Source organism: Suillus fuscotomentosus, assembly GCF_016647785.1.
Source record: "Suillus fuscotomentosus strain FC203 chromosome Unknown F5891scaffold_135, whole genome shotgun sequence".
Classification (NCBI taxonomy): Eukaryota; Fungi; Basidiomycota; class Agaricomycetes; order Boletales; family Suillaceae; genus Suillus; species Suillus fuscotomentosus.
Window position 1 is genome coordinate 77,036 of NW_024539647.1, and position 15,482 is coordinate 92,517.

The 15,482-nt window shown below is 44.2% G+C and overlaps 6 protein-coding genes across 6 annotated transcripts; 3 read left to right on the forward strand and 3 right to left on the reverse strand.

Moving 5' to 3' along the window:
* Positions 1–1,792: 1,792 nt before the first annotated feature.
* F5891DRAFT_986892 (uncharacterized protein) lies at positions 1,793–2,490 on the reverse strand (the record flags this gene model as incomplete). The annotated part of the gene is made up of 2 exons (XM_041377835.1): positions 1,793–2,366; positions 2,432–2,490. 2 exons carry the CDS (start codon positions 2,488–2,490, stop codon positions 1,793–1,795), a joined length of 633 nt encoding a protein of 210 aa, XP_041217908.1.
* A 272-nt stretch (positions 2,491–2,762) lies between these two features.
* On the forward strand, positions 2,763–8,552 carry F5891DRAFT_986893 (uncharacterized protein; the record flags this gene model as incomplete). Its single annotated transcript, XM_041377836.1, has 22 exons — positions 2,763–2,910; positions 2,960–3,022; positions 3,074–3,136; positions 3,225–3,589; positions 3,648–3,701; positions 3,797–3,865; positions 3,925–4,104; positions 4,162–4,406; positions 4,552–4,608; positions 4,666–4,764; positions 4,891–4,987; positions 5,042–5,221; positions 5,271–5,465; positions 5,523–5,894; positions 5,948–6,342; positions 6,374–6,400; positions 6,511–6,628; positions 6,876–6,980; positions 7,032–7,394; positions 7,450–7,710; positions 7,771–7,906; positions 8,017–8,552. 22 exons carry the CDS (start codon positions 2,763–2,765, stop codon positions 8,550–8,552), a joined length of 4,128 nt encoding a protein of 1,375 aa, XP_041217909.1.
* A 426-nt stretch (positions 8,553–8,978) lies between these two features.
* On the forward strand, positions 8,979–9,882 carry F5891DRAFT_1212726 (heat-shock protein 70b; the record flags this gene model as incomplete). The annotated part of the gene is made up of 4 exons (XM_041369235.1): positions 8,979–9,021; positions 9,069–9,334; positions 9,416–9,554; positions 9,842–9,882. The coding sequence occupies 4 exons, from the start codon at positions 8,979–8,981 to the stop codon at positions 9,880–9,882; spliced, it is 489 nt and encodes a 162-aa protein (XP_041217910.1).
* A 294-nt stretch (positions 9,883–10,176) lies between these two features.
* F5891DRAFT_986895 (uncharacterized protein) lies at positions 10,177–10,557 on the reverse strand (the record flags this gene model as incomplete). The annotated part of the gene is made up of 2 exons (XM_041377837.1): positions 10,177–10,284; positions 10,342–10,557. The coding sequence occupies 2 exons, from the start codon at positions 10,555–10,557 to the stop codon at positions 10,177–10,179; spliced, it is 324 nt and encodes a 107-aa protein (XP_041217911.1).
* Positions 10,558–11,937: 1,380 nt separating this feature from the next.
* F5891DRAFT_986896 (uncharacterized protein) lies at positions 11,938–13,521 on the forward strand (the record flags this gene model as incomplete). The annotated part of the gene is made up of 8 exons (XM_041377838.1): positions 11,938–11,975; positions 12,030–12,068; positions 12,094–12,137; positions 12,204–12,275; positions 12,431–12,474; positions 12,611–12,651; positions 12,895–12,921; positions 12,957–13,521. 8 exons carry the CDS (start codon positions 11,938–11,940, stop codon positions 13,519–13,521), a joined length of 870 nt encoding a protein of 289 aa, XP_041217912.1.
* A 501-nt stretch (positions 13,522–14,022) lies between these two features.
* Positions 14,023–14,265, reverse strand: F5891DRAFT_914248 (uncharacterized protein; the record flags this gene model as incomplete). Its single annotated transcript, XM_041373678.1, has 1 exon — positions 14,023–14,265. A coding segment is annotated over one exon (243 nt), but the record flags the coding sequence as incomplete, so codon positions are not given.
* Positions 14,266–15,482: the final 1,217 nt, after the last annotated feature.

The following is a 15,482-nucleotide window of genomic DNA, read 5'->3' on the forward strand; positions in this document are numbered from 1 at the left end:
ATACCATGGATGCCATCACACGACAAACACAGGCTTTGCGGACGCAAAACAACCAAGATCTCTATCGGTGTCACTACTTCATACTTCTGACTTCAATTATTGCTCATATCTCAGCCTTATACTACCAATTATTCCTAACTCCACGCACTAGCATCCCATACCACACTTCAGCCTTGACCAGTCAAGCTTGGGTCCTTGAACTGATGGCTGGTCACCCTGACTGAATCAGAAACAATCTAGGTGTCAGCTTGGGAACATTTGAAGAGCTGCTGGAAATTCTACAGACCAATGGATTTACACTATCTCGCAATGGTGTAATGGTTGAGGAACAGCTGGCCATTTTCTTGTATATGTGTGTCACCGGTCTCTCAACTCGCCATGTTGGTGAGCACTTCCAACAGTCCTCTGACATGATCTCAAGGTAAGTAAACTACTTATTCAATAATATATGCTAATTCATGCCATTATCAGGTACTTCAAGCGCATACTAGTGTTCTTCTCGAGCGACCCTTTCTACTCCACTCAAATTCAATTCCCAACAAGCCTTTCCCCAATCTCTTTGTCGATTCGTGATGACCCTCACTTTCTATTTTTCAACAAATGCATCGGTGCTATTGATGGAATGCACATCCGAGCATTCATGTCACTTCCTGATCAAGCCTTCATGCATAATCAAAAAGGTTTCATTTCTCAAAATTGTCTTTTTGTATGCGATTTCGACTTCTCATTTATTTACTCACTTTGTGGCTGTGACGGCTCATCTGCCGATGCTGCGCTTTGGAACGATGCCTGCCAACATGACTTATGGATGCCTGATGGAAGATATCTCCTCGCAGATGCAGGATTTGGAACATGTGATGCGCCACTGGTTCCTTACAGAGGTGTGCATTATCATCTCAAAGAGTGGCATCAGGCATCTCTTATGTTCATTTTTTTTCTTCATTTGTAATTACATCTGATGCACATCCAAGCCCACAAAATGCAAAGGAACTCTTCAACCTTCGACATGCCTCACTTCGCAACATTGTCGAACACATTTTTGGGGTAATGAAGCGCCAATGGCGCATCTTGCAACTCCCTCCTGAATATGCCATGGATATCCAAGTGCTGCTACCAATGGCACTCTGCGCGTTGCACAACTTCATCCACCACTGCGACCCTGATATCCTCAAGCAGGATTTCTTGCGTGGTGAGGATCACGATCCCATACTTACTGATGATGACATGGGTGATGTAGCAGGGCAGGGGGAGCTGTCTGATGGACCTGCAGGTGCCGCAGAGAGAAGAGCTGATGATTATCGTGATGAGATAGCTGCTGCAATGTGGGCAGATTATGTATGAGAATGGGCACATTGTGGACTAGCAGTACCCGCACCAATGTAGTTACATACCTACCAGATATACCTAAATTTCATGTTGGTCTGGCTCTCACCCTTCTTGTACTCAAGGGGACAATTGAGTAGGATAATACATGGGTTCTTGATTCATCAGCGCATGTTTAGGTGGGATACAAACAAAGAGCGAGCAACATAAGTCTTGAAAAGTAAAAGTAAACACTACTATTCTACTAATTGTTTGCATGAAGGCTAGGGAGCTTCCTTTGCACCCATAAGACCCTGTATTCTGCACTACTAATATTGGAAAATACTACCGCCTCATTCAAGTTTGATGATAAGTAGTCCATGAGGATCATGACATCATCCACAGTCAAACCATCTGTCTGAGTAAGCAGACTGACCACATGCCCAAGGTCAGTGGCAGGAGGACGGTCAGATGGAGAAATGGTCAACCCTCAAATGATTTGAGGAAGACTCCCTGCAATTGATGTAAGTGCTGCGCTACCCTCCTGCTGGGCTGTTGCAGTTACTGAGCGAGGCCAGTTTCGCTTAGAGCAGGATTGGTCTCCTTCACTGAGTGCACTGGATTTGTGCTTGCTCTGGCTGATACTGGTCAGCCCTGAGCCTGAGTCACTTGTAGCAGCATAGTACGATGGTACAGTTGAGGAGGAGGATGGTGACAAGAGGTTGACACCTGGTCCTGTCACCAGTGCTGGTAGAGGACCCATGGTGATCTTATTGGTGGTGGAGCCAGTAGGAGTAGATGGTGGGGGAAGGGCATGCCGGTGCACAGGCTCCATTCCAGATGTGGCAGTGGGAGTGGATGGTTGGGGAGGTATAGGCCAGTACCCACTAGGAGACCCCATTGCAGCAGAGGACGACTCTGATGGGGAAGGACCGGCAACAGCCTGAGTCCTGGCCTTTGGCTGACGGGTAGTGTACTTTCCCTTGGCATAGATCAGCTCCTGGGGAATCATCTGGTCAAGAGCGCTGAAGTATGGGAACCCTTTGGTCTTGTATGGCACTGTACTAGGATGGCCCTAAGGTTAAAGAAAATCAGCAGACTATTTGTTTGATATGGTAGTACTACATACCTTGGCATATCTGTCTCAAGTATCTCCATGTTCATCTGTAATTCCAGCACCGTGTTCATCACTCCATGAAAAGCTGGATGTCTTCTGTCAGAAATTTGCGAAAACGGTTGCAATGAGTCCCTATTTAGATGTCATTGAAATGTTGCCTGAAATGACAAGGCAATGCTGATTACGCATTGAAATAGTAAGATAATACTTATGACTGAGTTTCAAATTACATCACGGATGTGCCCTTCCCATTATCATTCCATCAGCGCCAGCAGTGATCTTTTCCAGTTTCTCCGTCCTTCAGGTCTCTGTATATAATTCTGTGTTAGTTCTATCATCAAGAATGGCCCCCAACCACACAAGGTTCTGTGACTTATGGGGTCAGGACATCAAGCCACGAGGTTGGACTACTCATCGGAAAGCTTGTGAGACAAATGCAGACAAGCGGCACCGTGATCAGGCCATTGTAGATGCAATTCGGCAGGAAAAAGGTGTGTTTGATTGTATGCCCAATTTCAAAGCTAATGATTAGTATTCCAGCACTGAACGAATCTGTGCTTGATGGACAATGGACGGCTCAACCTAGTCGCGCTCACACACCAAGTATGTTTTCTATCATTTCAATGTTTGTCTTTTTGACTCATCTGTCCCTAGTCGAGGCGAGAGATTACCAGCATGATATTGCACATGACTTTGATGTGGACTTCAGCTTGACTGGTGAGTCTATTAGTACATATCTCATTGATAATCAATTTCTGGATCGCTATTACTGTAACTATGATCAATAATGGTATCAATTTTTCAGACCATTTTGAGCCTGAACCTATGGACGCTTCAGCACCACCCACCTATTCACTTGATGACATCAAGGTCAAGCATCACCCAAATAGTGGCATCAAGGCGCAAATCTATCCCTTCAACAATTTTCATCGTCGTCCTGCAACATCTTCGGCTTACACCACTCCCAATAACCACCCTTGGCGCCCATTTCAATCTCGACTTGAATTTGAAGTAGCCGAGCTTGCTCTTGAGGTCCGATTGAACAACGAACAAACGGACTGTCTCATCAACATTTGCCATCAATGTTCTCTCAGAAAGGATAGTTTTATGCTGAAGAACCATAAAGACATTCACGGCAAGTGGGAAGCAGCGTCCCATCGGATCACAAAGGTGATTCCATTCATTTTTTGCTGTATGGACTCCGAATTTGACCTTTCTCAAAGCGCAGTTCATGAAAGATGTGATCTCGGTCCCCTACGACAGCAAGATGCAGGAATTCAATGTATACTACAGTGATCTTTGGATCTCGCTACTGACCTACTTCGAGACCCTAACCTCTTCCCTCACTTCCAGTTTGACACACAACACTTATCGAAGTTTGATGGGCAAACCTTCGTCCGCTTTGTAGATGAACCTTTCACCGCAGAAGACTTTTGGAATGTGCAAGTATGTATCCTGTAGTTTCAATCCTTGTTGTATGTATGTGAAACATTGTGCATTTGTAGTCGCAACTACCACAGGATGCAAAGCCACTAGCTTTCATCCTATACGCCGATAAAACAAGATTATCATCATTCGGTACTGCAAAAGGATACCCAGTTGTCGCGCGCTTAGCAAATCTACCTACTGATATTCAGAACGGACGAGGTGTAGGTAGTGGTTACATTGTAGGATGGCTGCCAATTGTATGTCCCAATGTTTGTCTCATTGTCGGTGCTGATGGTGGGGTTGTATTGTATTAGGTGACGGAAGATAAAGAGCATTCTGGAAAGTCAAGCTGGGTCAACTTCGAAAATGCAGTCTGGCACGAGTCATTCGCGAAAATCACCTCTTCGTTGGCATCGAAATCAAGGACAGGACAATGGTACCCCTGCCTAGATGGCATTGATCGGTGGTTCTTCCTTTGTCTACTTATTTTGTCAGCTGATTATGAGGAACAGCAAGTACTATCATTCTACATTGTGTTTTTCCTAACAATAATTTACAGGTGCGTTATGTCACTTACTCGAGGGGTCATGAGCCTTTGGCCATGTCCTATCTGTCTCATTCCTCGAGACGAGCTTTGGGATACGTCAAAACAATATACCCACTGAATTGCCGACACATCGCGGGATATTGTACTGGCTGCACAGGAAATGGACACCCATGAAGAACAAAACGAGCTTCTCAAACAACATGGACTTCGTAATGTTACTATGAGTTTTGTGTCTACTATTTGCGACGCTCTTAGATTAACTTATTTTTAGAATTCATTCTGGGCCATCCGATATTCAGATGTACATCGAGCGCTATCGCATGACCGGTGTCACTACAACCATGGCAGTCTTTGGTCCCGTCATTACTGGGTCGAGCTGCAAAAGCACTTGACGAGCCTCGGAAGGGCAAAAGTAGCCCAAGTTGATAAGAAGTGCATCTCTTTCCCTCGATTATGTCAATATCTAACATGTCATCCTCTTCTACTATGTCATCAGTTTTGCAGCATTTCCCCGATGGCGAAATTTGAAGCATCCGAACCAAGTAATGAGTATTACGTTTGCAGACAGCTCTGTCCATGAAGATATATCAAAGGTTCGTAGTTATTATTGTGCGCAACTATCTCGCTAACACATTATTTCACTACAGATGATAATATATGCTATGCACAACATCCTAACAGAGGAAGCCTCTTTGCTTGGGTACCTTCTAGTTCGCTGTGTACGCCTTTACCTCGAGGTCGACATGTACGCTGCCTTTGAGGTTCACACAACGAATACCATCAGCGAGGGCAGAAGCGCCGTTCAAGCCCTAACGGCATTCATGAAAGTACATCTTAGAACTCTCTACTTTAGCAAATGAATTGACAGTATTGTAGCAATATATCACGGCAACAGAGGAGGATGATAAAAATTGGAATTTTCCAAAACTCCACATGATCACACATCTATTTGACGATATAGAGGCTAAAGGGGTCACAAGGAACTATAATACGAAGCCAAATGAGCAAATGCATGGGCCATTGAAGGATTGGTACCAGCACCGGACAAACTTCAAGAACATCACAGAACAGGTGAGTAATACAAGGCAACTTTCGCATTTATCTACTCATGGGACATCATAATTACAGATTCTTCGTATAGACCACTGGCTACTCGTTGCGGATGATATCCATTGTCAAATCTTTGACTTGGATGAATACGTAATATCACAACGCCAAGCAAATGACATCGACGAAGATGCCGATGAAGATGATCCTGACTCCGAGGTATTGACGAACCCCATTAGACATGTTTTTGGCCCTTTGGATGGGTCTATGCATGTGAAATTCGGGTCGAGGGAAGCTCCGCAGACCTTTGGTCTCATTGAGAATTCCCACAAGGATGACATCGCATTTTCCAACTTCCATGTTAAGCTGAACTCGTTTTTAAACGTATTTCTATTTGCAAGCAACATACCCCTACCAGATGGGAAGAGAATCCATCTCTTATCAACTCACACAGTAAGTTTGTTCAATTTAGTAGTAGCCCTTACCGCACTAATCACACGAGACAGATCACAACATGTCGACTGTTGCGTGTCAACTACGAGTCAATGGTGGACTGGCGACAATATACCGATTACCTTCAGTGCAATCCAAAGTTCTTTAATGCACCACGTTTCGATTGCGTGTTCATCCAGACCAACCAAAAGGTCATCCTTGGACGCCTGCTCTTGCTTTTTGAGTGCCCAGTTGGAGACAATGTATTTCCACTTGCTCTCGTCCACCCGTATGACGCTCCCATAGGTGTACAACTTCGAAAAGACAAGCACCTTAACCTTCTTAGAGTTCGAGCAAAACCGCGGGCACAGGCAGAGTTTTTCTCCACCAGGTCTATCATCCGCGGGGCACTTCTAGTGCATGACGAAAACCTCAATTACTTTGTTGTCGATATGGTTGACACAGATATGTTCCTTCGTGTGAAGGAAATGCATCTGCAGGCAGGGCATGTGGTGCGCATTTGACTGGTGAGTAGCATCTCTTTGACATGTCTGATTTGTATTGATACATAGCTACTAGGTGTTGTTATGATATCTATGCTGCTTGGCTACTAACTATTTGATTTATGTGATACTAGGGATGATGCGGATAGGTCTGGTACCATCCTACACGATTCGTTGTCGATTAGGGACGATACCTTCATTGTGATGGCGGTGCTTGATATGCGTACATTCATGCATGTTTTATTACTCGTGGTGGGTACTTCAACGCTTACAACTGATGGATCACTGACCAATATGTCTTGATATAATAACAAGGTTTCGGTTACATCTATGAACATGTAAAGTTGCTACAAGCAGTATTATGTTGAGCAAACACGAGGTGATAGCGCAGTATCATTTAAAGTGTTGTAGTGATACTAATTGTGTATTCTCGCCCCCTCATTCAACAAAACTCTTCTCCAAAGCCTTCTGTTTGGCAAACATGTCACACATCATGCAGTCACACTCGCACTCAGACACAGACAGTGACTCTGATGGCCAGGGCAGCAATCCTACTCATATCTCTATTCCGGCCCCCAGCGCTTCTAAAGGGGAGCTTCTAGAGGTAATATATGATCCATCTGTTAGCACTACTTTCTAACTTGATTTGTTTCAGGTGCTTAAAACACTGCAGGTTCAAATGCAGTGTCTTCAAGACGAGAACAAGAGCATCAAGGAGGAGAATAAGACTTTGCGTGCCGAGAAGCTGAAACGAAAATGGCGCGTGGACACACAGCATGAACTTAGCGTTCATGAGGATACTATCACCATCTATGCCCGTAAGTATGGCATGATGATGGAGATGTTTCCTAGAAGCGACCTTCTCAACAAGAAACTCCCAGAAGCTCCCACTCCATTCGATAGCCCCGACCAATACAAGACTGTGGCAATGCAGGACTCTGCATTCTTACACGAGCTTTATCATCATTTTCCTGAATCGTTGCACAAGATAATGGAAAGCTTGTATTTCAGCGATATGGTATGTAGCTTGTTATTAGAGTTATCATGTTGAATCACTAATGCAGCAATATTAGGTACTGAAATGTATTCCTGATGCTTGCGCCAATGAAATCAAGAAACTTTGTGGCGTTGCTGGTGATATTTTCAACCTTCCCTCAAAGTATTTCACCAGCACCAGCTTCGAGAGAGCCACCATTCCCGAAATCCAACAGTTACTTGGTGTTTCATCTGCTGCAAACCAGACATACAAGACTTTCCTGCCAATCTTGTTTCCAGAGTTGAAGGAAGATACATCGCTGAAGACAGTGTTCGGGAACTGGGAGCTACTAGCCCGGGTAAGTCTTATCACTATTGTAATGATGCTTTATCTTACTGAATGTAATATGATTACTTAGGTTCTCAAAGCTTCGTTGCGTGGTGTTACCTCGCTCCACCACAGGTCAAGTGGCGGCGGCACGCATACTAATGCTCTCAAATGGAGCGTTCATCAGATCATGCCAGGAGCGATAGCATGGGCGGCAGTTATTGTAAGTCAGCATTTCAGTCATTTACACCTTGAGACTCAGTCATTTGTCATGTATTGTTGCGACAGGCGATATTTCTACTCTCACCAGACACTGAGTAATCGAGCTTGGGCCTAGGGAAGAAGTCAAACATCAATTACAAGACCTTGTTTTACAACTACAAGAAGGTTCTTGTTTCGAAATGGACCACCAGGCGTGTCACCTTGATCGTCACCAACATCAACAATTATGTCTTCGAGGCTGTGAAAGGACCTTCTGTTGACCCATCAGCCGAACAAGATCATGCGAGTGCCATCAATCATGCACTTGCGGCGCTGGATATGGACAGCAGCGAATCGGACCATGAATCTGATGCTTCGGCTCAAATATCTGCTGCTCTTTCGGTTGCTAATCCACCTTCCATTGTTTCTGCCACCCAAAGTCCAAGTGCTATTGGTGCAAGGCCCGACTTCAATCATTCCCAACCTAAAGCATCATCTGATATTGTAATATGTGATGCACCGGTTGCTGATGTTGGTGCACAAGTTGTCGAGGAAAGCACACAGAATGTTGGAGATAGTGTCAGCACACGAGGGCGGACAAAAACTAGAGGGTCCAGAAAGAAGGCAGCTCCGCAAGCTGCAGTTTCTCGCACAACTCGGTCTCGCAGATAGTTTCTGCATCAATGTTATCCTGTCGTCCTTCGAATCGGTGTTCCATTCCTGCACTTATTATGTTTCTCTTAGGCTCATTCTATTGCTTCTTAGCACTATTTTACATTGTACTAGGGGATCAGGCGCATTTAAATTTTTGAAATACTGACATGGCCTCCAATTTAAATAGTACCCAAATTCAGTTAAACATTTCTCCTTTTCTCTCCCACTATTCCAATGTCGCTTGAAAACCTTTGCTCCATCATTGACTTTTCATGACAACCAAATTAACATCAGATGCTCCTCACTTCAATTTGATCGCAATCTCACTTCAACCTGCTCTCCCACTTTAGATTCATTGAAACGCTATCACACAATGTTTAAATTTCATTGACAAGGTATTGATTTTCTTGCACCCTGTTGTCACTTAAACAGACTCGGAATCCAATGATATCATTGCAACGTTCATCAACCACCTTGCACAAGAAGGGTAAGTAATTTTTTTATTCATCAATTCAGCTGCTGACAACATAATAGATCTCTCTTCCAACCCTCGTGCTCTCCGTCGTCTACAGACCACTTGCAAGCGTGCCAAGCATACCCTTTCGTCAGCAACCCAGACTGCCATCGAGATTGACTGCTCCCCTCAGTCGTGCCCTTTTCGAGGAGCTGTGCGTGGACCTGTTCCGCAGCACGCTCGAGCCTGTCGAAGGTCCTCCGGGACTCCTAAGATCGACAAGGCTAATGTTCATGAAATCGTCCTTATTGGTGGTTCCATGTATATCCCCCATATTGTCAAACTCGTGTCTGACTTCTTCAACGACAAGGAACCCAACAAGAGCATCAACCCTGGCGAGGCCATTGCATACAGTGCTGCCATTTAGGCTGCCATTCTTTTCGGCGACACCTCCAAGAAGACCCAGGACCTCTTACTTCTTGATGTCATTCCTCTATCGCTTGGTATTGAGACTGCCAGTGGTGACATGACCGCCCTCATCAAATGCAACACCACCTTCCCCACTGGTGTCACATCTGCGTCACTCCAGGTCCATTCCAGGATCCAGTGGACCCACAAAGCCTAACTTTCGTCATTTGAGGGCCCGCCCGGCATGCTTGGTTTCTATGAACTCCAGCTTCTTCTCCTTGTCTCCCTATGTCTCATCTCCCTCTCGAGCGCCATGTCTCACGACGGAAAGAGCTGAAGGAGAAAGACCTGCACAGTGCTGTGGGCGTCTGGGCAGTACATCAAGTATGTTTTATTCTGTTAATTGCTTGTCTTGCAGAATACTAATGATGGTCTTGATATTAAGATCATATCAGACTTGGCGCAGACGAGGACAAGCAGGACTAGTTAGATTCAGACTCCTTAGTATTTAATTTTGAATATCTGAATCCTGTTTAGCACCAGTTTGAATAAATTGAAATCTGTCTTGCAAAAACAATATTTCTATTACCATGCATTGACTGTCTATTGAATGGAGTGGCAACAACTTTGCAATGACAGTTGCGACTCTCATGAAAATTGTGATACAATGTCACAGTCTTGATTGTAATGACTCATCTATGATTGGCAGGCTATGGCAACCGAGCTTGCAACCGTCATTTAAATGATCATGACAATGCTAACTCTATTATAGCAACATATTTAAAGATGTGCCCTGCATTTGGGCATTGAAACCCATTGCAAGGGGTTGAAATCTAAATTAAGAATTTCTGACATCTTGTTGACAACAACACCATAAGCTGACTTGAGCTACAGATATATAACATTAGAAATAAATAGAAAATATTAGATTCTGTTTAAACATACATTGCCCCACTTCATCTTGCAGGAATCAGTGGTCTTTTCTCCACCACGCTGATGGGTGAAGGTCTTCTTGATGTGTTCAGCGGCTCCTTGAAAAGTGGTCATTTTGAAGCTTAGACCATCACCAGCCCCAGATTTGTTACTGGAGAGGTAATCAATCGGGGCCCTTTCTTCATCTATTGTCCAATGTGCAGGGATTTTCCTTGTTCTTTCTAACATTGAGCCTCAAATGTTGACAGATCCTTGGGATCGGCGGGAACAAGTAGATTCAACAGAAGTATTAGTGAGAGACATAGTGGTGGATCTAGTTCTGGCTCTGAAAGAGTATGTATCTCTGTGAGTATATCTAGCCATCATCATATAGACTTGTAATAATGTGCTAGGCAAGGAATCCGGGATCGCCCTTTGTGTGTCACATGACACCAAATATTGATTTGTTGAATTTTGATTCAGCGAATTTTGCCAGTCTGTACATAGCCTAAATAGACAATGTCACATGTGCGCCGGTCCATTTGATCTCTACCCTGCACTTGCTTTGCAGTTCTGCAATACCAATACTTGATGTACACGCACCCTCAAGCTTCAAGGCCTCAAGGTTAAATACAACACGCTGATTGTGACATGCGCACTGTAGTATATGTTACTACATGTACATATATCCTAGCCTCATGAAGGCTGCTGCATCATGGATTAGATCGATTACGAACTTGTTACCTAAGTGACTCGGTGAATCGAATCACATACTCAGTAGGTTTATATGCCTTGCGCTGTGTGAGTAAACTGTGATGGTCGTCTATCCTAGCACTATCACACTGTGATGCAGTCACAGTGGCTCTCTACTCTGACATCAACACTACATCAGGGAAACCCTCCCAGGCAAAATTTTCAATAAATTGATCTAAACGATGTTATTCTGATAATTCGATCTAATTTCAAGTATTAGGAATAAAACGGCTAAAAGACGATAATGTATAATGGAATTATCAAGACTTATTTGAAGATACAGAAAGTGTATCTATCTAGATATGAGTTCAACCAAAAAGTGTTATAGCCATCTAGAACTGTATCACTCGACCACTCTCGTGGGACAACGGCACCAAAATTCGGCAGAAGATGGGCACTCCGCATGATCTTTGACAAAGCCGTGGCTCGAGTAGACGGATGAATCTGAAGAGATTGGTGGAGGTGGAGGGAGATGCATGAGTAGTAAGGGAACACTGGATCGAAGTGAGGGTTGCGGTGGTAAATTTTGACTCTAAAGAAGGAGCGCTACTGTACCGAGTTCAGACACGTGTATGTTAGATTTGGAAGGGGCAGCCTTCCAATGTGGGTGAGTGCCACCATGCCATTCCCAACACCACAAACGCCATGCACAAACGCCCAGCGCATGTCAGCAACTGCTGATGTGGCTCAGACGAATACGGACGACTCATGAGAGCAGGAACAATGCAAATTTCGTTGAAGTTCATCATTTGCACATATTTTTTTCGCTCACATGACTGTTTGGTTGACATTGAACCATTTGCGTGTATTTGTTTGGCTTGCATGACTTTGGTTTGGAAAGTTTTTGAACTTCCGATGTCGATCCCTCATTCCTCAATGTTCAACATTGTCAGCCTCAATCATCAAGCTGATAGGTATGTCTTAGGTTTTTTAAAAAGTTCTATCTAACATTTGTAACTACAAACTAGGTATCAAGTTCGTATCAACTTTGCTTGGATCTGTTTGAAGTGAGTGTGTTGGTCCTCGTTCCAGCCAGAGCCACGCTGATCCAAGTTGTTGTCCGCTGTTTGTAGGAAGTGAGTGCGTCGATCGTCGTTCGAGCAACCACCACGCTGATCCAAGTCATTGTCTGCTGTTTGCAGGAAGTGAGTGTGTCGAACCTCCTCTGAGCTTGAGCCATGCTGATCCAACTCATTGTCCGCCGTTAGCAGGAAGTGAGTGTGTTGAACCTCCTCTGAGCTCGAGCCATGTTGATCCAACTCATTGTCTGCCATTCGCAGCGGGTGAGTGTGTTGATCCTCCTTTGAGCTCGAGCCATGCTGACCGTCGTTGTTGTCCACCATTCGCAGTGTGTTGATCCTCCTTCCAGGGGTCACTGGTCACCGTACATCTGCGGTCAATTGTAGCTATACAGTAATTACTTTTGTGTCTATATTCTATGTAATCAAATATCAATTGTTTTTTCTTGTAACATCGCCTGACTATTGTGGGTGATTTGCAATGCAAAGTTTGAAATACATTTTCTGCAATTCACAATAATTGTGTCTAGTATCAGCTAATTCTTGATAACTATGCAAAATTTATGAGGGGGTAAGAAAGTCCTTCTAAACTACATAATTTTCCTAATTTTCCTAAAGCTGCTAATTAGACATAATTATTGGACTTTATCAAAGATTATCGAAATTTTGGCTGGAAGGTTTTTCCTGATGCTACGACCAGTTACTTCTGGCGGCGTTGAAGTATTCATTCCTCTGACGAAAGTCTCACTGACTTGGAAACAGGCCCGGGTTTGTTGCACTCTTATCTTACAACAAACATTGCATTTTAACGTAGGACAAGGATGGGGAGTAGTGAGAAAGTGTGAGTACAGTCAAAATTAGTACTGTTTTTACTAGACTGATGTCAGAAATGATTGACAGCACTTTCAATAAGCCATCGCAAGTTGCAGGCGCATTATATGATAAATTTGATCACCCAATCATTCGTCAAGGCACTACAACAGTTGGCAGCCTGACGAAAAAACTTGGATCGTTGCCTGCTTCAGCACACATGCTGTACAGTGGTTCCCACTTTCCAAATGCTGGAAAGTTTTGTTGGGACAAGGCTACTGGTTTCAGGTCAAATATCCAGGGGTGTACAGACAAATTCTTCCAGCATGCCAGGGAATTCTGTCCCTCTGACAAGATGGCAGAATTAAGGGAGTCTGTGGATAGCATCGCCAGCACAGCCACGACACTGTATCAAGTCGTCAAAGAAGCTGCAGAACAATGTGGCATTCCTCTCTACACTATATCAAATAACCTTGTAAACACCTTCAGTGTCCTATTTGAAGAGCTCAAAGAACAGTTTCCACCACCTGGTGAAGCTTCTGGTCATGAGAAGCACATGACCATGATGAACACATCAGGAAAACGACAAGTTCCTTATTTCACCTTATTGTCACTTTTTCACATTCAATAAGGCGAAATAAGCAAAGGCTAAAATAAGTGGCCATGAAGTGGAAAAAGGCCACTCGTCGTCTGAATTCTCACTTATTTCTGATTTAGTTTACTTTTTGCATCAGAAAAAAGGCATCGTCCATTCAGAAAAGCATGACACAAAAGCAATTAAGCAAGATAAAACCAGAAAAAAATGAATGTGAACCGATAGTCGGAAAGTAGTACCAGTAGTCTAGTACTGGTAGAAAATAGCACAGGATGGGATGTATAACGAGTGGTGATAATAGTAGTCCACCGAGCAAGTTAAGGATGGTATCAGAAGGCCCATGGACAGACGCCATCAGAGAACAGCTCTGCCAAATCCACCAAATCAGCAAAATATAAAAAAAAAACAAATTTGCGAACAAAGACAGAGGCACAGCTTGAATAAGATAACATCGTACATACATAAGAAGGCACGGTCATCGTCAGAGCTCTCAGAGATGCCTGCATCCGCAGCGTTACTTTCGTTCAAAGCTGACCGCGCCATGTCTACTGTGGTTTCGACGAAGTCCAGGCCCTTCTTCTTGATGCTCTTCATGTACCCAGTGTTCGCTTTACCCCAGAGATCGCGTGAAAACAGATATGGAGCACTTGTCACCTTCCCGGTGACCTTGTTGAGTACTTTGGGAAGCTTGATGTTCAACTTGCTGCATGCTGAGGTTGATGCTAAGATGTCCTCGACTTTGATATCGCCATCTGAAATCAATGTGATGGCACGCTCAAGCTATGTGAATTATTTGAGTGGGACTTGGAGCATTGCTAACAAGAAAATGAACAGACCGCTGTAGCACAAAATGCAATAACACCAGCCATCCCTTTTGTTGCAAGGTCCTTGGTTTTCAACGCGGGAATGGTAGCATGGCCATTAATGGTGCTAAGGTGGGCCTTTCCAAGGAGCTGCAGCATAAATGCAGAGTGGAACACCCCGTCAGGCTCGCACTTGTCCATGTCCTTGAAGATGAAGGTGAAATTCTTCAAGAGGAGCCCTGCAAGAACCTCTGGGTCACAGTCATTGTTGCTCGTCAGAAAATCGAAGATGATTGCGATGGCCGTAGAGCCGAAGTTGCTCCGCCACTCAGAAAGCCGTTGGACAGTCTGTGAGTCAGAACAGATAAGTAGTGAGGTGTTGTAGACATCTGGCATGACAAGAGCGTACGAGTGAGAAAACAGCACCATTCTGAACAATGACAAGGTTAAGCTCCAGGTAGACTGCCTGAAATGTAATTTGGATATGCGTCAGTAGAGTTTCATCTGGGATGCTCCAGAGGGATTCTTGGCTGCCGGCCCACAACATCATTGTCGGAAGGAATTTTTTAGCCCAACAGTGGTCCGTTTGGACTTGTTCAGGAAGGTCGGTGTTTCGATATTGCGCTCGAGGCTTCAAGTTGTCATGTGGCGTGTCAACATTGACTGACTGCTCCTTGGGTTTGGCAGGAGTAGCATGAAGAGATGTTGAAACCTTAAGTGATTCTACCTTTGCCTTCTTAGTGAGAGCAGGTTTGGTGTCTGTGGTCACGACTGACGTCTAATAAAAAAATTGCATCAGAAAGGACAACTCTATATTATCAAATTCTCACCGAGCTTGTGGTACGGGGGGGCTTTCCAGGCTTCACTTCATACGTCAGATCACTCTTGTCTGGTAGGTCGATTTCCATTGTATTGTCAACTAAAGGTGCAGTGAGTCTGATAGCATCAATGTCAACGATCAGTGTTGACTCACAGGCATCAACCAACAAAAAATCTAAATCTTCGATTTCACTCCCTTCAGAGGCCTTCCTTTTGAGGTTGCCAACTGCAAAGGAAGCCTTAGGCAAGCCTACTGGCAAAGGCTGGGTGAACGGAGCACGAAACTCTGCTGGAATCTCCAACTCATCATCAGAGTCATCAATGGTGAGAGTCAGCACCGTCTTTGAATCATAATGTCAGATGTTTTTCGAAAGC